Source organism: Camelus dromedarius, chromosome 27 (genome assembly GCF_036321535.1).
Source record: "Camelus dromedarius isolate mCamDro1 chromosome 27, mCamDro1.pat, whole genome shotgun sequence".
Lineage (NCBI taxonomy): Eukaryota > Metazoa > Chordata > Mammalia > Artiodactyla > Camelidae > Camelus > Camelus dromedarius.
The window spans coordinates 741,376-764,390 of record NC_087462.1 but is presented as its reverse complement, the minus strand read 5'-3'; the positions used below and the strand labels follow the sequence as shown (position 1 = coordinate 764,390).

The 23,015-nt window shown below is 62.1% G+C and overlaps 1 protein-coding gene across 1 annotated transcript; it reads right to left on the bottom strand.

The window, feature by feature from the left end:
- Positions 1-3,938: 3,938 nt before the first annotated feature.
- EFNA2 (ephrin A2) lies at positions 3,939-16,672 on the bottom strand. Its single transcript, XM_031438168.2, has 4 exons — positions 16,515-16,672; positions 6,816-7,129; positions 4,798-4,863; positions 3,939-4,223 (listed from the first exon to the last, which is right to left on the bottom strand). The coding sequence occupies exons 1-4, from the start codon at positions 16,670-16,672 to the stop codon at positions 4,102-4,104; spliced, it is 660 nt and encodes a 219-aa protein (XP_031294028.2). The 3' UTR covers positions 3,939-4,101.
- Between the last annotated feature and the right edge of the window lie 6,343 nt (positions 16,673-23,015).

Sequence of the window (23,015 nt, the reverse complement as noted above, 5' to 3'; positions counted from 1 at the left end):
GACCAGGGGAGGGCCCAGCAGGGACTGCACAGAGTAGGTGCTCACTCAGTGCTTGCTGGGGGAGCTGACACTGACACGGGAGACATGGGAGTTGTGGACAGGAGCGCCCCAGAGAGTCGGACTGTCCCCGAGGGAGCAGGTGTCAGGAGGGAGGACCAGGTGGAGACGCTGGAGAAGCGACGTGAGCCCTGCAGTCCTGGGACTGCGGCCTTTCCTCCGAGCGACCTGGGGGAGCTGTGGGGGCCCTGACCTAACCTGCTCTCTGGCCGTGGCCAAGGGACTTGACGCATCAGTCCAGAGGGCGAGGCATCAGCCCCTCCGTCGTGGTCACAGGGCAGGACCCAAGTGCAGGGCCGGGGGCTTTTCCCCAGAGACACGGACGGGGGACCCAGGGCCCAGAGGGGAAGGGCTGTGGGATGCCCTCCAGTGACCATGGGCATTGAATGCACCAGACCAAGACAGCCATGAATCTGAAGAGTTCCCGACTGGGGAAGCCTGGCTCCACCTGAGAGCAACTGTCAGGATTTGGGGGTGGGGGACCCTCAGGACTCCTCCGAACCCCAACCCCTGGCCAGTAGCAGGGCTGTGGAAGGGAAATCACTTCACTCCAGAGCCTCCAGGTACGCGTGGGACCCGCATACTGATGGTCGCCCTGGGGGACCCCGCCACGCACACTGCAGCCCCGGGAGTGAGTGGCCACTCTGCACATTGGCGGTGGCCCCCATGGCTGGGACCGGTGGCTGGCGCTGGACAGGGTAGTTCCTGAGAGACCCAGGCCCCAAACACAGGCATCCGTCAGTACAGGGGTGTGCAGAGCTGGGCGCGGCTGGGTGGCTCCTCTGCACGTGTGCACGTGTGTCTGTGCGTGTGGCAGGTGACAAGTCTGCGGAGAGACTCCTGACTGTGGGCCAGTCCCCCTGCCCTCTGGGGACTCCCAGCCTGTGAAGATGGACAAGTAAAGAATCTGACAGCAAGAGGCGTGGGGAGGGCACTTTGCCAGGGAGGTGGAGAGGGGACAACTGACCAATCTGAAGGGGCAGAGAGAGAGAGCCAAGCAGTGATCTATAGAAAGAGCAGAGCAGGCAAGGGGCACAGCACGTGCAAAGGCTCCAAGGTGGGAACAGAGTTTTTTGGTACTTACCCATCCAAGGTCACCTTTCTTTTCTTTTTTTTTTTTTTTGGTTTATTTGTGGGGGGTAATTAGGTTTACTTATTTGTTTATTTTTTGGAGGTACTGGGGATTGAACCCAGAACCTCATCCATGCTAAGCCTGTGGTCTACCAAATGAGCTATACCCTCCCCTCAAGGTCACCTTTCTGTTAAAGCATTGTCTCAAAAATAATACAGTCCTCAAAATACTTAAAAGGAAACAACCCAAATGTCCATAAACTGGTGATGGATAAACAAAATGTTATCAATCCACATATTGGAATATTATTCAGCCGTGAACAGGAGAGCAGTACTGACACCCACTACCCCATGGACGGACTCTGAGAGCACGATGCTCAGTGAGAGACGCAGACACAGAAGGACACACAGTGTGTGACTCCATGGATGTGAAATGTCCAGAACAGGCCAGTCCCCAGACACAGGGAGGGGGCTCCTGGTCGTCAGGGGCTGGGGGTGGGGGCTGGGGTGACAGCTAATGGGGCCCAGGCTTCTTTCTGGGGTGATGAGAATGTTCTGGAATTAGATAGTGGTGATGGTTGTACAACCCTGTGAATATATAAAAAATGTGGAATTGTATTTTAAATGGATAGATTGTGTAGTAGGTGAATTATATCTCAGTAAGTATTTTTTTTAAGTAACAAAAATCAAAGTTAGCTGCTAAGATTCTGCCCCATGACCCCTGCATTTCATCCTCTCCCTCCAGTTCCCTCCGTCCCCATGGGCAGGTTGGAGTGTTGGGGTGAGGGGTCTCGGGAAGAGCAGGCACTGGGAGGCCTCCTGCCTCTCTGAGCCTCGGGGCCCTTGCCGTGGAGGGGGCATCCCTCGTCTCCCTGTCCGTGGTGATCAGAACAGCGCCCCGCCTCCGTCCCCAGCCGCTGGGCAGGGCAGGCGGGGCACACACAGGGGTCTTTGTGCCGCTTGCTGGCCTCATTAAGAGGCAGCCCCCGTCTCCAGACCCAGCACGGCCGGATTGATTAGCGGAGAGCCTTCCCTCTCGGCTCATCGTGGCGGGGACACTGCGGTCCTGGCAGGTGGCACCAAGGCGAGGACCAGCCCCCAGGCCCCAGTCCCTCAGCCCCCTCTGGGGCTAGGCTGGGGTGAAGGCCCCTGGAACCTCAGAACCCTGTGACACATGGCTTTTAGGTAAAGCCAGGAGAGGATTAGAGACGACAGACCCCTACACTGGCCTGGAGCATCTGGGGAAACTGAGTCACACTACAGCAGAGCTTGGCGACCAAGAAGTCACAGAATTTGGACCGTAAGAGTCATCCTAGGACCTGAAGACCACCCCCTCAGATCCCCCACCACCACCACCGAGCATGGCCAAGGGTACAGGAGGCCTTGACCGGCCCTGGGGTCCAGGGATTCCGACGTGCTCAGGTGCGCTGGGTGAATAATGCTTAGTAAGCCCTGCTGCGTGCTCACAGCCAGTCTCCCTCTTCCCTCCATCCTCCCTTTTGCCCTAGGGCGCAGGGGCTTGGTCCCATCCCCCAGGGTGGCGATGAAGGGTACAACCCCCCCTAAAATGCTCATTCCGGTGTCCAGCTCCCAAAGGTGCACAGAACCAAAGACACCCCTCCCAGCAGAGTCCAGACCCGACTCCAGACGATTAGCACAAAGCATCCTTCCAGCACGACCGGCAGCCCCAAACACACGCAGCCTTGACGTTTACACTCATTTTATTATAAAAAAATACAGAATCCAAAGTTGATTGTGACGGAGAGGGGGAGGACTCGTCGCCAGCTCCAGGCGTGGCCACGCTGCCTGCCCACCCCCTACAAAAGCCCCCCACCGGCGTGCCTGAGCCGTCTCCTGGCGGCCGCGCACGATATATATTTATATATAATATATATAAAACACAGGTCAGGAAAGGCGGGTAGAAATATGAAATCTGTATAAATGCACTGTTTACTTCATTGAAGTGTCTTTGGGAGGGGTGTTTTTTTTGGTGGTGATGTCCCCCCTCCCCGTTTTGTTCTGTCCTGTTTTCCCTTTTCTTACAAACATTATTAGTCATAGAGTCGAGGGAAGGGGGTCTGACAGACAAAGGAGCTTATTGCGAAGTGCAGCTTCTACTCTAAAAAGTCCACCCCACCCCCCCACCAAAATAAAAGCCCCTCTCCCCATAAAGGGGTGAGGAAAAAAGAAACATTCCAGTCCATCCTCAGGAATACAGTAAAAATAAATCACAGTATATACTTGCTGGCTCTATTTACATAAATGTAATGTCTTCTCGGCCTCGGGGGCCATCGAGCGAGGCTGGGGGACCGGTGGGGCCTGTGGTTCCGAGGGGGCCGAGGCTCCACAGGGCCTCTGGTGAAGCCTCATGGTTTTGCACTCTGAGAGCCAGTGCCGGCGGGAGGAGGGCGGGCTGGGAGCCCCTGGGCCCGAATCGGTGGGGAGGGGGCACTCACCGCCACCCCTTCTGCCTCAGGCCAGCCTGTCCCGCGGCACCTGGGGGTCCACGTCAGCCAGAACTCAACAGATGGATTGACCAGATTTGGGGTTTCCCGATCCCCCTCCCCCAGGGGTCCAGGAGCCCCTGCCCCATCCATTCTGTTTTCTTCCCGAAGTCACCGGTGACAGCAAGGAATAAATTAAATAAAAAACTCAAGTTTCTGATCCAACCATGAAAAATACACTGAAAAATAAACCAAACCAACAAACGCGAAAACAAACCACCCAGCATCGCCAAGAGGCTCCCGGGCTCTCTAGGGCCCTCAGACACGGTGGCCAGGCCAGGGGCTGAGAGGCCAGCCGGCCCCAGGCGCGCGGGGGGGCCGGGGCTGCCACCGCCCTGGCCAGCCCTGGGGCGGGCGGCCCCTGCCCCGTGGAGCAGCACCGGCCGGGGGAGAAGCGGCGTCTCTATTTGGTCTCGGAGGTGAGCCGTCCAGCTGGGGCCGGCGTCCCGGCCGGTTGGTGGGTCGGGGACTAGGAGCCCAGGAGGGCCCACAGCATGGGGACGGTGCTGAGAAACAGCCGGCAGCTGTGCAGGCCACTGCACGAGTTGTTGCTGGTGAAGATGGGCTCTGGGGCCTCGTACAGCGTCTCGTCTGGGGGGGACAGGAGACAGGGCGTTGGGCAGCCCCGCCCCCCTGCTCCCCAGGCCTTCTTGGGACCTGGCCTCGTAAAGCGTCTCGCCCCTCCACACCTCGGGGCGCAGAGATTTCTGTCCACCTGGGCTGGAGCTGTGCCCCCAGCACAGAGCCTGGCAAACAGCAGGCACCTAGCAAATGTGAGCCTGGTGCGGGGTGAGGTGTCAAGGCTGCGGGAGTCCCCTCTTCTCTCAGAGATTGGCTGAGATGTTTGAAGAGCTCAGACCACGGGCCCTCTGGTCCACCTCAGAGAACGGCCCCCTGATGCCCACTCTCTGGGGGAAGGGGCTGCAGCCTCAGTGAAGCCCAGCCATGGCCTTCAACCTTCACTCTTGGAGGTCTGAAACACTCCCATTTGCAGATGGGAAAACAGAGGCTTGGGCAGGGCCTGCTCTGCCCACTGTGGAGGTTGTGGGACTCCCCAGCCTAGGCTGTGACCACCCTCTGACTCTGCTGACCACTCAGTGGATTCATTGAGTTGAGAAAACAAGAGTGGGGGCCTGGAACCTACATGACCCCCCCAGATACTTACTGGTTGGCCGAACATAAACCTTCAGCCGCAGGCAGGGCCGGTCCACTGCATTGGGTGGCGTGGCAGCTGGAAGAGAGGGGTTGGGGGTTAGTGGGGCAGGGGGCTGTCAGTATCTGAGACCTCCTGGGGCTGCATCCCCTTTCCCATGCCCATGAACCAACCCTGACCCCAGATCAGGGAATCTACCCATAAAACTCCTAATCATACATCACAGCCCCAGACACAATGCCCATGACTTCCCAGAAGTCGTCTTGCACACTCCCTTTGCTGAATGCTAACCCCAGAGATGGGGAGGTGGCAGGTGGGTGTCTGTGTCTGGCTCTAGCTCACCCCAGGGCAGCTTAAGGCACGGTTCAAAGGTGATGAATAAAAATAGGTTTGTTTTCAATCAGCAAAGAATCAGTGTAACCAAATGACTGACAGGATAAATCCCTGCTCTCAGGCTGCTTGTTAGCAAGTAATCCCCTATCCGGGCCTCAACTGGCCCACAGGAGGTGTTTTGGAAATGAATATTTCCATCTGGGGGGTGATGGGAGCCCAGTTACCCTGGGGAAGGAGGCAGCATTCCTACCTCACCCCAACCGTGACCCACACCGCCCAGGGTCACGTGGAGGCTGAAGCACATTGGGTCCTCACGCCTAAAAATTCCACCGTCGGCTCCCTGCTCCCTAACCCACTTGGCAAGCACCCGGAGGGGCATGGCAGTGGTACCAGAGCATCACTGAGGACTCAGGAGGCAGGGGTTTGGGGACCAGGACTGGCCAGGGAGGGAAGCCTGAGGCCCAGTGGGCGGTGGGGTTCATGCGCTCAACAGGCGTGGGCCCCCACAAGGATGCGGCTGGGCCTGTCCCTGCCCGTCCTCTCTGTGGCCATCACCTCTGCCCGACCCCTAGAAGCCCCTCATGCTGGGAGATGAAGATTAAAAAGCACGTAATAAAAATAACATTCGTCACAGAGATAGGACGAATAATTACAATAATTATCTTTATGAAACTCTCGTCTCAGAAAGAAAAATGTAATTTTTCTTATATTACTGGGACTTAAACACCTTCTTCCCCTCCCCCAACCCCTCCTTCCTTGAATTAAAAAGAAAAAATCCAAATAGGACTTAAACACCTTCTTCCCCTCCCCCAACCCCTCCTTCCTTGAATTAAAAAGAAAAAATCCAAATAGAGCAGAGAAAGGAGGAAATGGAGCCTTGTGGAGTTCAATTTGACTCAGTGGGAGCCGGGATGGCAAGGTGCCGGCCCCATCCTGAAGTCCCGGGGCACAGACCCTCACTCCCCACCTGCTCCCCATCAGCCCCCAGGAGGCTGAGAAGCAGGGACTCCCCCAGTCCATCTGAGTCTCAGGGCCTCAGGGGCAGCATGAGTCCGATGCCAAGGTGGGCGCCCTGATACCCCCATCTCGGCAGGGGCAATTCTGGGACCCCATATTCCTGACTCAGGTTCCCAGAGACAGTGGATAGCCTGTCTCTGCAGAGGCCCTGCAGAGGCCCTGCAGAGCAGGAACCCAAACCCAGGCCTGACTCAGCTGCCTCCCCAGACCCTGTCCTTGGCACTTGATCAGGAGAGGAAAGGGGCCCTTTGGGGCCCAGCAGGGGTTGGGGGCAGCCTACCCAGCCCCAGGACCCCAGCTGGGCATGCAGGCCTAGTGTCCTGAGCCGTCACCAGCCAACCTGAAAAAGTAGCCTTGACAGTCCACAGGGAATCTGGGGGCCAGTGGGCGGGCTGTGGGGAGGTGGGGAGATCCCAGCGGTCCAGGGTTGGCCGGCCTTCACCCCTCCCTCGCCAGACTCCACAGGCCTGTTCCCCAGCTCAGTGCCGGGTTGGGGAGCACCCCTGGTCTCAGCATGGGACAGGCTGATGGTGGGGCCACTGCTCCCCCAGCCCCGAGGCCCAGGGGCCGATCCAGGGACAGAGGTCGCAGGAGGGCTCGAGGGCAGGACAGGGAGACCGGGCGCAGGGCTGGGAGCCGATCCGGAGGCAGCGTGGGCGCAGGGGCAGCCCCGCACTCACAGATGTAGTAGTACTCGTGGCCCGGACGGAACTCGAAGCCCAGCGAGAAGGGCGTGAAGAGCTGGAACTTCTCGGAGAACTTGAGTGGCCCCCCGGGCGCCGCGGGCCGGTTGCACTCCCAGCGCTTGAAGCCGCGCTGCCGGTGGTCGCAGGAGGCGTGGCCCTCGCCGTTGACCATGTACAGCACGTAGCGCTCCATGCGCTCGGCCGGCGGCAGCGGCGCCCCGTAGTGCGGGCAGTAGATGTCCAGGTAGTCGTTGATGCTCACCGCCACCGCGTAGCCGCCGCCGTCGTCCTCAGCGCCCGCGTGGAACCTGCCGGAGCGGCCAGTGGTCACCGCCCGGGAGGGGCGGGGATGGGGGATGGGGAGCACAGCGGAACGGAAGTGGGGAAGGGAGGGATGGGGAAGATGGGTAGGGGTCAGTGGTCAGCGTGGGAACAGAGGCCGGGGGCGGCTCTGGAGCACCAGGGCAGGCGGGGGAGGAGCGGGGGAGATGGGTTAGTTCAGGGACAAAGGGGTAGGTGGGAGATGGGGCAGGGGGGTGGTTAGGGGACCGCTGGGCAAACGCCCTGCCCACAGAGAGGTGCCAAGGTGTGAGCCCATGGTCCCTTGCCTGGAACAACCCACCACCCAACTAGGCCACAGCAGGTGCCTTGAGGCGGTGGAGTCCTGAGCCACCCACCGGCCCACAATGATGTGGGCGCTGGGGAGGAGGGGCTGCCGCCGAGCATTCTGGGTAACCAGATGCAACCGAGCAGGCTCCCTGTGACTGGGAGCCCCCCCAAGCCCCTCACCCTGTGCAGAATCGACATCTGTGCCCCTCAGCCACAACAGGCCTGGCCCAAGATGCTTCCCCTCCCAGGAAGTCCATCTCCAAAACTGTAACTGCTTGACTTCTCTGCCCCCTCCTCCAGGCAGGCCCCCCATGCTACCCCAAGATGCAGCCTCCTTAGCTTTCCTTCTGCAGATCTGCCCGGCAAGAAGGCAGGCCAAGGGCAGGGGGAGACATGGGCCTCTCTGGGACAGGCTCTACCCCTCCCCTAATCTCAGTTTCCCTGAAAGGGGAGAGGCTTCCTGGGAAGGCTGTTTGGGCCTCACCCCCTCAGTCCAACTCAGGGATGCCCTGGATTCGACTGCCCCCAGCACCGCCCCTTCCATACGGTGTGGCATCCTGTGCTCTCTCTTCAGAGCCATTAAAACCTGGCAGCTACCCCTCAAGCTCTGGGCCACCCCGCCAGGTTCCCCACCCCTGACACCTCTGCCCCCAGCCTTTGCCCTGGGGGTCTTAACATACTGACATGCAGCATGCACCCCTTTCCCCAGGGGACACCCCCCCAGACCCAGCCTCATCTGATGAGGATGGAGGTCAGCTGAGCGAGGGACCGGCAGCTCCCCCTCCATCATCGCCTCGGGCTACAGCGCCAGGAGCCCTTAGATCTCATGGACGTGGTCCCCCGGGCCCCTGTCATGTAAACGCGGCCTGGACCGAGGGGGGACAAGGGGGCCTCCTGAGAGGGGCTCATTAGCACATAAAAGGCCCAAGCAGCGGAAGGCTGGGGGGCAGGCTCCCCCAGGCTGTCCCTGCCTCCTCCCTCCCTGCACTGGCGGGGAAACTGAGGCCCAGTGAGGCTCGGGGGCAGGGAGGGCACAGGCTGCTAGGATCCCAGCCCCTCCGTGCCCGCTCCACCAGCTGCCCCAGCCCGCGGGAGGGAACAAGGCAGGGCCCCCATGCCGGCTGTGGTAACTGGCACAGTCAGCACCTGAGGGGGCGGCTGGGTCATCAGATGGCATTGGCCTGCCCCCTGCCACCCCTGAGACTGCACCAGGCAGGGGCAAGGGCTCCTGGAACCCCAGAGGTGGGAAGGAGGCAGGCAGAAGACCCGGCTCCTGTGCCTCTGTTTCCCCATCGGTCACTAGAGAGCCAGTGTGATGACTTCAAGTCTGTCGCTGAGGTAAGGCTCGCAGAATTTCTGGTCAGGAAGCTGGCGGGGGGTGGGGGGTGGGGTGGATGCACCCCCAGCCGCTTCCCCCCTCTGCTGGGTTTCTCCAGGGACAGGGAGCCCACCCACGTCCCACAGAGGTGGGAAAGCATTTACAGAATAAACGTGTCTGGCAGCGGGGGTCAGTCGAGGGCCAAGTATCCACCTAATCCTGGTTCAGTGGCAGGATGGAGTCCAGCTGGGTCTCTCAGTTCCTCTTCTCAAAGCCTCAGTTTCCAACTCTGTGCAGTGGGGATGGTCCTTGAGGCTGATACTGGGAGAACTCCAGCGGTGTACACAGATATGGGGCGACCCTGGGTCAGGCTGGGACCCTGCTGCTCCCTTGGGCCGCCCCACGGCTGGCCGGGCACAGGCATCTCATTGACCAGCCTTGTTCTCCGGCCCCTTGGGCGCGATCGATGCAGAAGCTGCTCCAGGCTTTTTGAAAAGTCATTTTCGCTCCTTCCCGGCCCCATTGATCAGCTGATCGATGACAGCCATGGCCCAGCAGCCGCCCGGGGACCCACCCTCACCAGGCGGGCCCTGCGGCAGAGGCTGTGATGGGTAACCGCAGGCAGTGGGGGGGGTCCTGGTCCCCCACCCAGCTCTGGGCCTCAGTTTCCCCTCTCGTCCCTGGCATGATGCCGGAGGAGACACACTCAGCCTGAAAGAGAACCTGACTCTATGCAGGGTCTTCCCAGAGAGAACGGACTCGAGAGGTGGGGCTGCAGCGTCTCCCCTGCCTCTCCCTCCGCCTCTGCCTGTGTTTCCCCCGTGATCCCTGCCTTCCTCCCACGGTGTCACCACCACCATCACGTTCCCCTCAGCTCACCTTCTGAAAAGACCAAAAGCTGCTTTACTGGCTCAGAGGCTGGATGTCCAGGCCCCAGCAGGGTGGCCAGGTTCCTCCCAAAATCCAGGGCTCGCTTTTCTGAATGTAAATCAGACCCTGTGATCTGTTGGCTCAAAGCCCTCCACTGGTTCCCCACCACTCAGAACAAAACCCACAGGCCTCTCAGGCCCACCAGGCCCCGTGTGGCTCCCACCCTCAACCTCATCGCCCTCTGCCTCCCGCAGCTCACCCTCCAGGCCGAGCTGTTTGCACCCCAGGGCCTTTGCACAAGCGACTCCCTCTGCCTGAACGCCTTTCCCTGCTTTTCCCACCTCATCTCACTCAGGCATCATTGTATGTATGTGCCTTCACACAGCTCACTGCCTGCCTTTCCCGAATCACAGGGTTGGCCTCCTTCACTGGCCCTTCCTCTGTGGCCAGCACAGGCCCTGTACACAGTGGCACTCAGTGCATGTTTGTTCATTGAACAAAGGCCAAGGGTGCAAGGTCTTTAAGGTGCAAGAGACATGAAGAGCAGAAAGCTGTCCCCAGGCTCAGGAGTGAGGACCCCAAGCAGGGGGGTCCCAGGAGAAGCACTGCCCCCTCCACCACCACCTGAGCTCTGGCCTCCTACATGGGCCACTTTTTTCCCTTCCCCACCCTAAAACCGCGCCGGCCTTGCTGCATTGGCAATCCCGGTTCCAAGCTGGCGCCTCGCCCCTGCTCAGGGTGGCGCCTGTGCAGGGGAGGGGGCCCCAATCCTAAACCAAGCCTGGTAAGAGCAAGACAAGCCTTCATTCCCTCCATCAGTGCCGAAGCCTGATATGCAAATGCTCTGTGGGAGAGGCAGATAGAGATCGAAATTCTCACTAAGGGGTTAATGACTAACTTGGGATCCCTTCCCAGACAGAGGGCTCCCTGAGGCTTTCAGACCTCCCTGCCCCCACCCAGCCACACCTTCACCCTCAGTTCATCCTGCCAGCTGCCTGCCAGTGTCGGTTCCTCCAGGCAGCCCTCCCAGCCCCCAGTGACCCTCACCGGCCATCCCAACCCCACCCACCACCCCCTCCCTGGCAACCATCCGGCACGCAGCTAATTAGCTCCAATCGGGAGACTGTCAAGTCATTAGATGCTAATCGCAAAGCAACTAATTAGGAGTCTCACCCCAATTGGGGGTGGGGGTACTGTGCCACCTTTCCAGACTGGAAACTGAGGCACAGGTGGGACAGGCAGCAGCCAGGCCCTCATCCTGCACCCAGGGGAGTCTGTGTCCCCACCAATCCCTGCTCCTCTGCCTCTGTCTCCCAGGTCTGAGCCCGTTCACAGCTCCTATTAAAGAGGCGTTGGGGGACGGTACAGCTCAGTGGTAGGGCGCATGCTTAGCATGCGTGAGGTCCTGGGTTCAATCTCCAGCACCTCCAGTAATAAATAAATAAATAAATAAATAAATAAATAAACCTAATTACCTCTCCCCCCAAAACAGACAAACCCTCAAAAAAGGGGGGCTCAGAGATACCAGCAAAGATCCCAGCAAGGAGCACACCCAGGCCGGCCTGTAGGGAGCAGGGTCCTGGGGCTCAGGATGGACAGAGCCCGCCCACCCCTCCCCGCCACCCCCAGCGAGGCCCCGAGACCTCAGTGCCCTCCCCTAGCCAAGAAGATGCTGGCCCCATTTGAAGTCTGGCCAGCTTCCTCCTGCTGGGGGCGGGGGCTGGGGGTGGACTCTGGGCGGGACCTCATGGAAAATTAGGGCCTCAAGGGAGTGCAGGGTCAGCCGAGAAAGGACGATTATGGCCTTGCGGGTACAGGGGTAAACTGAGGCAAAAGCCCCAGAGCTGAAGAGGTAAAATAATGGGGCAGAGTGGGCAGGAGAGGTGGGGGAAGGCCGCAGGGTCAGCCCCACCCATAGGCCTCTGTCTCAGGTGGGAGGAAGCCTGGGTGCACAGTCCACAGGGAGCACCTGCCTTGGTCACCCCACCCTCCCCCGCCCCTACAATGTGTGCAGTGTCCCTGACACTCCTTGGCCAGCCCCAGATGTGGCCGCCTCTTGAGGGGGATCACCCCAGTTGGACCCAACTTCCTCATGGCTGTAGGTGAGTTGCCCTGGGTCCGCAAAACGGAGGCATAAATGGGAGGCTGCCTCCAGGAGTGGGCAGATTAGGGGGTTTGTGGCTGGGTTGGGGGGCGGGTAAGGGCAGCATGGCCCTTGCAGTGAATGGAGCCTCCCAAAGCCAAGGTCCCCAGGCCCACGACGAGACGGAGGCTTGGCCCAAGAGTGGGCGTGGGGGTGAGCTTCCGGCCTGGGCTGACTGGCCACAGAACTCAGAGCCAAGCTTTCAGCCATGCATCTGGGATGCCCACCCTCTGAGGGACACAGCCAAGCCTTCCCTCTGGACCCACCTCCAAAAGAGACAGTTCCCCCAGAGCAACAGGGCAGGGCAAGGATGGCCAAGCCCTTCGTCCTGAGGAGGGGGGCATGGGATGGGTGTGTCATGGAGAAAACATGGCCTGACTCAGGGGCTGTGGAACCAGCTGATGGAAGGAAATCGTGGGCTCTGCAAAAACACTGCCTCCCAGACCCCTATTCATGCACCTGCCATCCCGAGATGACCACCACTCCACCCACGATCCCCAGGGACCCAGGAACCTCAGGAGATGTCTGCTGGAGCGCCCAGAGGTCAGAGATGGCCAGCACCCTCCCCAGCCCGGCTCCCCAGCCAGATGGAGGCCAGATCCTGCCGAGTCCACCGCTTGCCTGAAGCCTCAGTTTCTTGGTTTGCCCGCCGAGGCCGCCTGGGGTCCACTATGGGGAGGGACCAAGGCCGGGGACAGGTAGGTCAGCCCACCTGACCACTGGGCCCCACGGAGCCGTGAACCCCAGCTCCAGAGCCCAGCCCCTGGGAAGGTGGGGGGCATCTCAGAACTGCCAGCCAGCCCCCCGCACTGCGGTTCGCCCCCGGCATGCCGGGCTAGAATCTCCCTATTGCTGCAGATCTAGGCGCCTGGTCCTGGAGGCTCCCCCTCTGGCCCGCAGGAGCTGCCTCAGTTTCCCCTCCTCATCGGGGTCCTCCTTGCCCTGGGACATGCTCCTGCCTTGCCTGTGCACCCCTGGCCCTGCCGCTGAGAGGCACGACCACCGCCCCACTTCACACAGGAGACACAGGGCTCCGAGCAGCCAAGCCATCCACCCAAGGGCACACCCAGGCTTCCCGGATCCCTGAACTGGGGCTCCCCACAGCCCCCCAGAACACACCCTCTGGCCCCAGGGCCCCCAGGCCCCCAGGTCCTCATCCTCCAAGCCCCCAAGCCAGCGGACGAGCCTTTTTCTAACAAAACAAAAAAGCCTCATGCAGTAAATCATGGCGTCGCCCCCTTCAAAGTCGGTGTCCCAGAGGCCTGGGTGAGACCGGCAGGGACCGGGGGGCCCGACACCCCCACCCCAGGGAAGATGCTGCTCCAGCCGCCATTTTCCCACCAGGCCATTTGTGAGGGGAACCTGGCCACTGCCAACACCTGCGGGCGATCTGGCCTGCAGAGGTCTAGCCAAAGCCCAAGAGGCCCAGTCAGGCAGACCCCCAGCCCGGCGGGCACCGCTGGCCTCCCGGGCGGCAGGCGCCCTGCGTGTGCAGTGCCAGCTCTGGACCTCGATGGCCCCTCTGCACCACAGGCAGCAGGGACCCACCTGGGCCCAAGAAGGGGGTGGGGGAGGAGTGGCCAGGCCGGCAGCGGGGCAAGCTGTGTCCCTGGAGGCCCTGGGAGGGCCAGAGCCGGGCTGCACACACAGACACACGTGTGCGCGCCATGCAGACACTCTAAAGACATGTGTATCCCACATATGGACATACGTTCTCCTCAGGTGCAAATCTGCACACGCAGACACACACGTACTCCCCAGACACCACGCACACGCCACACACAGAACTCCTGCAAACGTGCACGCACTCTGCACACGCGTGGACTCCAGACACAATCATGCGGACACATGTGCAGACGCCCAGGGCCAGGGCTGCCAGGCACACGCAGGCGAGTGAACATCGGTGTGGCCGGGTGATGCGTGTGCCCCAGGACCCCTGCAAATCATGGGCGAGAGTGCACAGCAATGCACAGTGACGGGGCAGACACCCCCGTACCCCCCACATACACAGAAGTACACACAGCCCCGCACTCGGCCGGCCAGGACCCCCAGCCCAGTCCAGCCTAGCTGCAGCCAGGCCCAGAGATGCCCGGCAGCCAGCCCAGGAGTGCCCGCCCAGGCAAGGACAGACAGCTGGACAGCCGGGCAGTGTGGGTGCCAGGCTGGGTGGCTGGACCAGGCTCCACCCTTCGGGGGTGGCGGAGTGGGTGCGGGGCTCCCTCGCGACGTCGGCCAGCTGCATGTGCGCAGGAGAAGCACTGCACAGCAGGAGAATGCAATTTGGGAAACACAGCCACATACTTATTACCTCGGCGCAGGTACCAAGCCTGGCCGGGTGAGGGTGGCCCACCACAGCACCGCCTGTGCCTGGGGGCCCCCCACCTGAGCACACACAGCCCTCCAGCTCCTGCACTGCCCAGGCGGTCCCGACCCTGGCCGGCCCAGCCCCGGCGCCGGCCCCTTCCCAACTGTGCCCTTTGTGTGCGCTCCTTGCTCAGGCTCGGCCCTGTCCCTGAATTTTCCATGTTCTCCTCCGTCTCCTCCGCCTCTCCTCTGTCTCTCCCCAGACGGGCCCGTCCATCTCTCTCGTCTCAGCCTGTGGGACTGCCTCACACCTCAGGCCTGCGTGTCGCTTCTGCTCCTCTCTCCCCAGCAGCAGCCAGGGACCAGGCGCCCTTAGCAAATCTCCACTCCGGGTGCCCTCGGACTCTGAGCCCAGACACCACCTCTTCTCCCACGCCCGACGCACACTCTGTCACCGGACGCAGGTTCTGGTCTAGACACCTCTGGATACCAAACCTCCTGATGGATCCCTGGGCCACCGAGGCCACCCCCTTTGGCAGAGCCCCATAACTTCAGTGGTGAATGAAGCCCCGATTCTGGACCCAACCCGGCTCCCTGGGGTGAGGTCCTCCCCTGGGTCTCAGGCCGCATCACAAGAAGTCGGGGAGGTCACCTCCCACCTAGGATGCCTCAGGCAGGAGGCAGGGGAGAAGGAAGCCCTGACTCCCAGGGTCTGCGCTGGACCAGCAAGGCCATCCCCTAGGGCAGCTGGTCAGAGCGGGGCTGTCGGGTCAGCAACAGGAGGCGGCCAAGCAGCCAGCCAGGGCCGGGCACTGGGGGCTGCCTCCTTCCCTGGCCAGCATCATGCCTGCAGCCGAGTGGCAGGTGGGGCAGCAGGCAGCCCCAGTGACCCCCTTCCGTCCCCATTCAAGGCTTCTCTCATGTTTGGCGTTTGGTAGAACAAAGGACAGGCCATAGGCTGGGACGGAGATTCCGGAGCTGAAACCAAAAACTTGGGCCGGGGAAGCACTGCCCGCTGGGCGCCCTGCTCGGCCGCAGGGAAGAGCCTTAATCAAACCCACATGTGACCAGCAGGGCGGACGGCGCGGGGGACCCGCTCCGTGGTGGCCAGTCGCCCTTCCTTCGCCCCGGGGTCTCTGCCCTGGGCTCCAGGACCCGACCCCACAGCCCCGCAACGGAGAGGGATGTCTTGGTGCACACTCCCTGCCCCCACTAGGGACACTGAGTGCCCTTGTCCCAGAGCCTGCCTCAAAGACGGCCCTTTATGCAACTTTCCACCGGAGGATCGAGGACTGCAGGGGACAGTGAGGGGACGGCGGAGAACAGAGGGCTCTGGAGGGCGATTCAGCTGGCGCTTGAAAACAGAGAGAAAGTGACCGGTGGCAGAGGGGCAGGGAACAGGGAGGCCGGTGTCTCTACCCCTCATGTGCAGCCCTGCCGGCCTCGATGAGACCCTGACCCTGACTGCGGGGCTGACCAGGAGCCACAGGACCCTGGAGCCCTATCTCCCATGGGACCCCCAGCCCACTCCAGCCTTCCAGACCCCAGATGGCCCAGAGCTTCCGCTGATGTCCAGGACGTGGTCAGTCACCAGCAAACTTTTCTCGCTCGACTAATGGGGGCATCTGCTGCTCCCCAGATCACACTCCATGCCTGACACTGAGGAGGCCTGCAGGCAGGCGGGTGGGGCACCTCGGCCGGGCGTGGCAGGCTGGGCACAAGGCCACCTGGGTCCCTGCCCCAGCTCTCCTCCCCTCGCCGTGACCTTGAGCCAGCTGCTCAGCCCCTCTGAGCCTCAGTTTCCTCATCTGCGCCAGGAGGGCAAGAGAGGGTACCACCTGATCAAGACTCCCGGGACTGACCCCCAGCCTCCTCGGTACCTCAGTCTCCCCTTCACTACAAAGCAGGAACCAGGGACCCCCTGGAGTGAACGTGGAGGCCAGTCTGTAGGGAGGGACATTCCAACTTCCCCAAGTTCATCTGGGGACCTACCGGGAGAACGCTCCCGTGGACCCCTGCCTGGCAGTACCACGGTCCCCCACCTCCAGGCGCAGCTCAGTAATAAGGTTCTGGGAAATCCCTACCAACTCTAAAGCCAGCAGGGATCCCTGGAGAGGGTCGAGGATGGGGTCCCCCAATTCCAGGCTGCACGACTTCTGAGGGTGCCAGATGGGATCCCCAAACTCTGGGGCCGGCAGAGCTCTGGGGCGTGCAGGGCGCAGAGTCTCCCAAATCGCAGGCAGCGGGGTGCCCTGGGGGGAGATACGCGCGGAGCGCGAGTCTCCCAAACTCCGGGGGCCGGAACTCCCTGGGGGCTCCCGTGGGCAGCGGGCGCCCCCAGTCCGGGGGCTGCGCGTAGGAGCGCCTGGAGCTCGGGGCGGGAGGCCAGGCTGGGGTGGGGGCGTCCGGGGTCTCCCGACGCCCAGTCCCCACCCGTGGCCACGCTCACCTGGGGTTGCTACGGTTCCAGTAGACGGCGTAGCGGTCCGAGTTGGCGCGGGCGGCGTCCTCGGCGCGCGCGAAGGGCGGCGGCGGCGGCGGCGGCGGCAGCAGCAGCAGCAGCAGCAGCAGCAGCAGCGGCAGCAGCGGGCGCTGCGCGGGCGCCATGGCCCCGGTCCGGCCGCCGCGCTCGCCTGGCCGCCGCCTGCCAGCCGTCTCCGCCTCCTCTGCCGCCGCCGAGCGGGCGGGCGCAGGGCGGGCGGGAGGAGGGCGCGCCGGCGCTTGGAGATCCCCGGCCGCCCCCGCCTGGGCGCGCGCGACCTCGGGCGCCGAGAAGTCAGGCGGCGGCGGGCTGGGCGCCGGGGTGGCCCCGGGCGCCGGCCCGGCGGCGCAGACTCTGAGAGCGCGGGCCGTCGCCGCCGCACCGGCCGGGGAGGAGCCGGGGCTCCGGCCTTTGTCCCGCCCGAGCGCCGGGAGGGCCGCGGGCGCCCCCTCCTGCCGTGCCCCGGCCACGCGGGGGCTGGGCGGGGGGCTCCAGCCCCAGCCGCGTTTCCACCGCCCCACCCCCGTCCCGGCCCAAGAGTCACGGACGCATCCCGGGGGTCAGGCTGCCCGTGTCCCCAGGGTCCTGCCCCAGGCACCCCAACTCTGCAGAGCCCCGCGTCCACCCCCGCCATCACACGGGCTCGGCCCAGGGTCGCTGAGTTCCTCTCAGTCACCTTCATTCTAGCCACCAAGCCAATCTGCAGAGCCTGGCCCCACGGGAGGAGCAGCAGGCATAGAGATAGCTCACCCCTAGCTTGCCTCGCTTATTCAAACCCAGACCCCCAAATCCTAGGCCAGGCGGCGCCAACTCCGTGCCACCCTATCCAGCCTGATGGAGACTTTGCAGTCCAGTCGACCCAAGTCCAAAACCTGCTGCCTCCAGGGAGGACCTCAGGGCACTGGCCTCTCTGAGCCTCTGATTCCTCCTCTGGTCCCTAAGGGTGCCTGGCAGTGAGCAGGCTCCTGTACTCCTGGCAGCCCAGAGGGGTGTCCAGGCCCACAGCACATGGGAACGCAGGGAGCCTGACGGGGGCAGAGGACAGGAAGGATGCTGAGGAGAGGGCCCAGGTCCACCCAAGGGCCAGAGCCCCTGACTGGTTGAGGGGACTCAGAGCGGTCACTCCTGGGGCAGGGGTGGCGCGGCCTGTGGGCAAGGACCTGGAGCCTGTCCTTCATTCCTGTCTTTATTCACGCCCTAGTCTCCCCGACCAGACTCTGAGTTGGTGGAGGTACGCTGTCACCAAGTGCTGGCTGCAAAAGGGCAGTAGTGCCAGCCAGACTCCACCTCTCTGGGTTTGTGTCCCTCTCCCAGGCCTGGCGCAGGGTCTGGGGGCCAAGAGCTGGAAGGTCCCAGGGTGAGGGATCACCGGAACTCCTTGCAGGAACCTAGAGAGGCCAGAGACTGACAAATCAAGCTTTGCCCCAGCCAGGCAGGGATGGCAGACGGACCCATCCCAGCCACATAGCGCCGCTACCTCCGCTGTGAGCGTGTGTCGCCTGTTCCGAGCTTCTTCCTCCCCACACTTCCCCGCCTTTGCTTGGGCTGCACCCTGCCTGGGAGCCCTTCCCCTTCTCTTCCCAGTCAAGTTCTCCTCCTTCAAGGCATGGCCTCCCTGTGCCTCTGCCACCCCTCCCAAGGCTTGCTGTCCTCTGCCCTCCAAGGGACTCAGCACATCTGCTTTGGGTGCCTGGCTTCTGGGTCTTGTCCTCTGACCTCAGGCGCCCAAATTTGAAGTCCCAGGGCTGTCCCAGGAGGCCCACAGAGGGCCAAAACTGGCCCAGGGTCACCCAGGCCTTCTAACAGAAAGCTGCTGAAGTGAAGGCTCGGGGTCCAGCAACACAGGCCAGGCTCGGCCCCGGCTGGCTGGCTGGCTCTTTGGGGAGAGATGGGGAGGCTACTCCTGGACTGGTGTCCTCCAAGCAGAGGCGTGGGATTCAAGCGTGGGAAGAGGGGCTGAGAGCCCCAGGAGCCAGGCCTGGCCCAGCCTGGTGTCCTGACCCACAAAGGGGGTCTCCTGTTATCTCTCTGCCCCAGACACCCTCCCACGTCATGGGACCTCACAGGTGGGTGGGGGCCTCCTCTGCCACACCTGGCAGGACTGAGACTTGGGCAGGTAGGGAGCCAGAAGGGCATATGGGGCAAGTGGAGGCCCCAGCAAAGGCCTGGATGGGTCGGCTCATTTGCATGCAGGGGCCACCGAGGCGAGAGCCGCTGCCGCTGCGCGGATTTGAGCAGAAGCTCCGTTTTCCTTCTGTTCTTGTCTCTCTCTCAAGGTCAGAGCCAGAGCAGGGACAGGAACAAAGGCACACGTCCCCCATTCAACCTCCCTGCGCCCGCCGGCCGCTCCCAGAGGAGGGGTCCCTGGGAGGGGAGGGCAGGTTGGCAACGCGGCCTGGCCCAGGGCATGGCGGGAGTGGGGATGTAGGACCAGCTGCCCAGCTGCCCTTGGGGACCCCCTCCCGGTGGGGCGGCTGGGGAGCCCTAGAGTCTCTGTCCCTTCGCAGAACTGGCTGTCCCGGCTTCCAGGCTCGGCCGGCAAAGGGTCAGCTGAGGTCAGGGGTCTTTCTGGCATAAGCTTCTACTGGAGTCTGGGGTCAAAGGTCAGGTTTACTTTGGGGACAGGGGTCAGTCTTGGTTTCAAGGTTCACTCAGGGTCAACTGTCAGTCCCAGGCCCAGACCCAGGACAGGGTCTCTGGTGGGGGTCTGTCCTCGTCCACCATGCATTCCTGGGCTCAAGGGTCTGCCCCAGACTTGAGGACCTGCCCAGCACCCCTGGCCTAGTACCTACGGCCTCCTGCCCACTGACTGCTGACCCAGCACCCAGAACCCCATGCCCGCCAACCCCCATCACCAATCACCCGCTGCCGGCCGCACCAGCCCACAAAGTGAACCCCCAGGGCTGGGAATAATCGTCTAGCACCCCTCAACCTTCAAAGGCCATAGCACCTTGGAGGAAGCTAAAAATATGCTGGGAGAAATTTCTCATATGACAGAAAAAACTGGACCAAACCCACAGTCTGCTGTGGCTCCAGCCTTCCTCAGGAGGCGGGCAGGGGTCGCCAGGGCAGGCACAGGGCCTTGGCGGGTCTGGGGCTGCACGGAGCCCGGTCAGAGTGCGGCCTGGGGTGAGTCCCCACCAGGAGTGGGGAGCATCTGCAGTAGCCTGGCTGGCACCTGGGGGGGATCTCAAGGAGAGACACCCAGGCCGTCACTGAGAATAAACAAATGGGTCCCTCTCTTAATGATAAATTAAAATTCTCACTCTTGTATTCAGGGTCCAGTGTCCAGTCAGGCCCTGTAACCTCAGCCCGGACCTAAGATTCCTGCTACTTCCACTGCCAGGCCGGCGCTAGGCCAACCAGGTGCCGTCCCTGAAATTTCCCTTCCCTCCTCCCAGTCCTTCTCCACATCTCCTGCATTCTTCCTCCTCCCCAGCCTCCTCCCTTCTTCCTTCCCACCCTCCCTCCTCCATCCTCACTTTCCAAGCTCCCAGCCCCAGGGCCTGGACACGGACCCCTCCTCCCATGGCGACCTGCCAGCCTAGGATCTAGACCACTACTGTCCAAAAGAGCTTCCTGAGAGGATGGAAACATTCCCCATCCACACTGTCCCACACGGGCACCAGCACCAGCTCCACGTGGCTACTGAGCATGTAAAACGGGGCCAGTGCAACCAGGAACTGGGTTTAGATTTCACTTATCTTTAGTTAATGTAAAGGTAAATAGCTAGTCACGGTCACCATGCTGGGTGGCACTGGTCACGGTCACTGCACTGGGCAACACAGTTCTGGGAGCTACTTGGAGCCACGTCTGGGGGTGCTGCTGGACAGCCACGCTGGTCTAGGACCAAGATGTTGAGGGCTATGTGGAAGGAGGTGGTGACTCAGACTGCTCAGAGAGGATGAGATGGGGTGCCGGGGGACTGAGTCCTCAGCAGGGACGGGGGAGTCAGGGGGCGGATCCTGGGGACCCCAGGGAGGGCACAGCTCCCTAGCTTGCTGATACCTGGTGAGGAGGAGGTGGTCCTGCTGGGTGCTGGGGCCACATCTGAGACTACATTAGAGCCGGCAGAGGAGCCTGGCAGCTCCACAGAAGACACTTCACCTTGGCCACTGCCACCAGCCCGAAGTAGCCCCCCACGAGTTGCCCCCTTAGGGAGCCCAAGGAGTCCAGCTCATCCGTCCCCACCTGGCCCCATTCCCCAGAAGAACTGAGGTTGGGGACGGGATCCTGTCTGAACCACACAGCAAGCCACCCAGGAGCCAGCCTGTCACCATCCCCCCACCCCGGTCTGGTTTGCTGAGCACCCCGTGGGCTTTCCCGGGTGGGGCGGGGAACAGAGGTGGTGGGAAGCGCCTTGAGGGCCCAGGGCTGTGGGTCCGCGCACCCCTACCCTGCACAGGCTTGGGACCCGCGGCAGGCATGTTTGCGTCAGCCTGTGTGTCCTCTGTCCATCCCGCCTGTGATGGCTTGTGTCGCGTCCTTGCTACCGCGTCTTGTGCCTGTGCCCATATGTGAGTGCGTGAGGTGGAGGAAGGTGCTGGTAACCCCTGCTGGGCTCGCAAGCACACGCACACGTACACGAACACGTGGCCCTCGAGCCAGTCGGGACCCGGGGCCTTTCATCTCGTGCTGACAGGCCCCTCTCCCGGCTTTTAGCCGCGGAGAACTTCCTGCTAATAGTGCATTAACCTTGGCGGGGGCTGCCAATTACCCGACACTAATGCCGGGGGTGCGGGTGAGCGCGCTGACGGCCGCTGACAGGCGCAGGGGCCGGGAAGCGGGCGGGGCGCCCCTCCCCACCCGCGGGGGGCGGGCAGGAGGCGCCAGGCTGCAGGGGCACGCAGTGCGTTCCTGGCTCCGGATGGCAGAGCGCAGGGTCTCTCCTGACCTCATTAGAGTAATTAATGTGCCTTTTGAAGCTCGAGAAATCGCTCAGAGCTGTGGGAAAGGGGCGCAGATCACAGGGTGGGGGGACGGTGGACAGTGTCTGCACGCCTGTTAAAAAGCGTGTCCCAGTGGGGCAGACGCGAAGAGAGACGAAGTGACAGAGAGGGACAGACAGAAACAGGAGACTGAAAGAGGCAGTGCAGATGGAGAGAGACACAGAGGCAAGGAGGGCTTCAGAGTCAGATAAAGACAGAGACACGCTGAGAGAGACCCACAGAGGAACAGATGGGGAGAGAGCACCAGAGCCTGAAGGGCGGGGGGATGAAGTCTTGGGGCCTCTCAGGGGCTCTGGCCTTACTTCCTCAAACTTCCGAGGACCTGCTGGCTGGCCTTTCAGTGCAGGACCCTCCCAAAGAACCAGGGTCAGGGAAGGAGCATCAGGGAGGACTTCTTAGAGGTGGCAGCTGGGCACCAGTAAGGGGGGAGGAAGTACGTGCAGACTTGGAGCGGGATGGTGCTGGGGTTGCCAATAGAGATGCCCAAGGAAGCTGACCAGAGACCAGCGCAGAGGACCCCGGCTGGAGAGAGGGGTGACCAGCTGACCGTGATGGAGACAGCTCCTCTGCACCCTGGTGGCAGGGAGGGATTGAGGACTGGGCTGTGCAGGGAGGGTCAGCAGGACTCCAAGGTAGACGGCCCCGGAGGGCTGATAGACCTAGAGTGGGCGGCAGGCTGGGATCATCCACGGTGGTCATGAGGACAAGGTGGGGCTCAGAACTTCTTAAAAATGGGGTTCCAGCTGGACCTATTTCCTCACCTGTGCAATGATTTAGCTCAGGCCCCACCTGGGACCACAGGCCAGCAGGATAGAGGCCAGGTGGCACAAGGCTGCCACCTGGTGGCAGCTCCTAGTAACAGCTCCTCCTACTTACAGGCTCTTGGTGGCTCCAGCCAGTGGCCTGGTCTAGACCTCAAGCTGTGGGCAGCCAGTGCCAGCCCCTCCTCTCCTATTTTCCAGGATCAAACTTACAGCGGGTGGGAGTGGAGAGGAAAAGGCCAGAGCTGGACTCTGCCTGAGAGACAAGGCCTGCAGAACTCATCAAGCAAACCCCTTAAGAGGGATGGGGACGAGGTGGCCTGGATGGAAGCTGAGGTATCCTGATGAGACTCAGGGACCTGGGATGGGGAGTCAGGTACCCTAATGAGGGTCAGGTACCAGGGATGGAGCTCAGGTGCTCAGGATGGGGACTGGGTGCCTGCGATGAGTGTTGGGTTGCCCCAATGGGATTCAGGTGCCTGAATGGGGTTCAAGTGCTTGGGATGGATTTCAGGTGGCCAGGACGGAGACCTGAGCACCAGTACAGGTCTCAGGTGCCCTGGATGGGAGATCAGGTTCATCAGTGATTCCACAGGAGGCTGAAAGGGGAGAGACAGGGTCAGCACAGGGGCTCTCAGTCTGCAGGCAGCTCCAGATGTGTGCACTACAGCCTGAGGCTCCTTGGGAAACGCCCCCTCAGCTGTAGTGTGCGTGGTAAGGCAGGGATCCCGGAGGGCATGGCCCCTGACAGCCCCCAG

What these genes read in the sequence shown, in the direction of transcription:
- EFNA2 (XM_031438168.2), bottom strand. Translation starts at nt 16,672, where the DNA reads ATGGCGCCCGCGCAGCGCCCGCTGCTGCCGCTGCTGCTGCTGCTGCTG. An exon ending in TGGAACCGTAGCAACCCCAG is followed by an intron (nt 7,130 to 16,514) that starts GTGAGCGTGGCC and finishes CCGCTCCGGCAG; the next exon opens with GTTCCACGCGGGCGCTGAGG. An exon ending in GGTTTATGTTCGGCCAACCA is followed by an intron (nt 4,224 to 4,797) that starts GTAAGTATCTGG and finishes TGTCCCCCCCAG; the next exon opens with ACGAGACGCTGTACGAGGCC.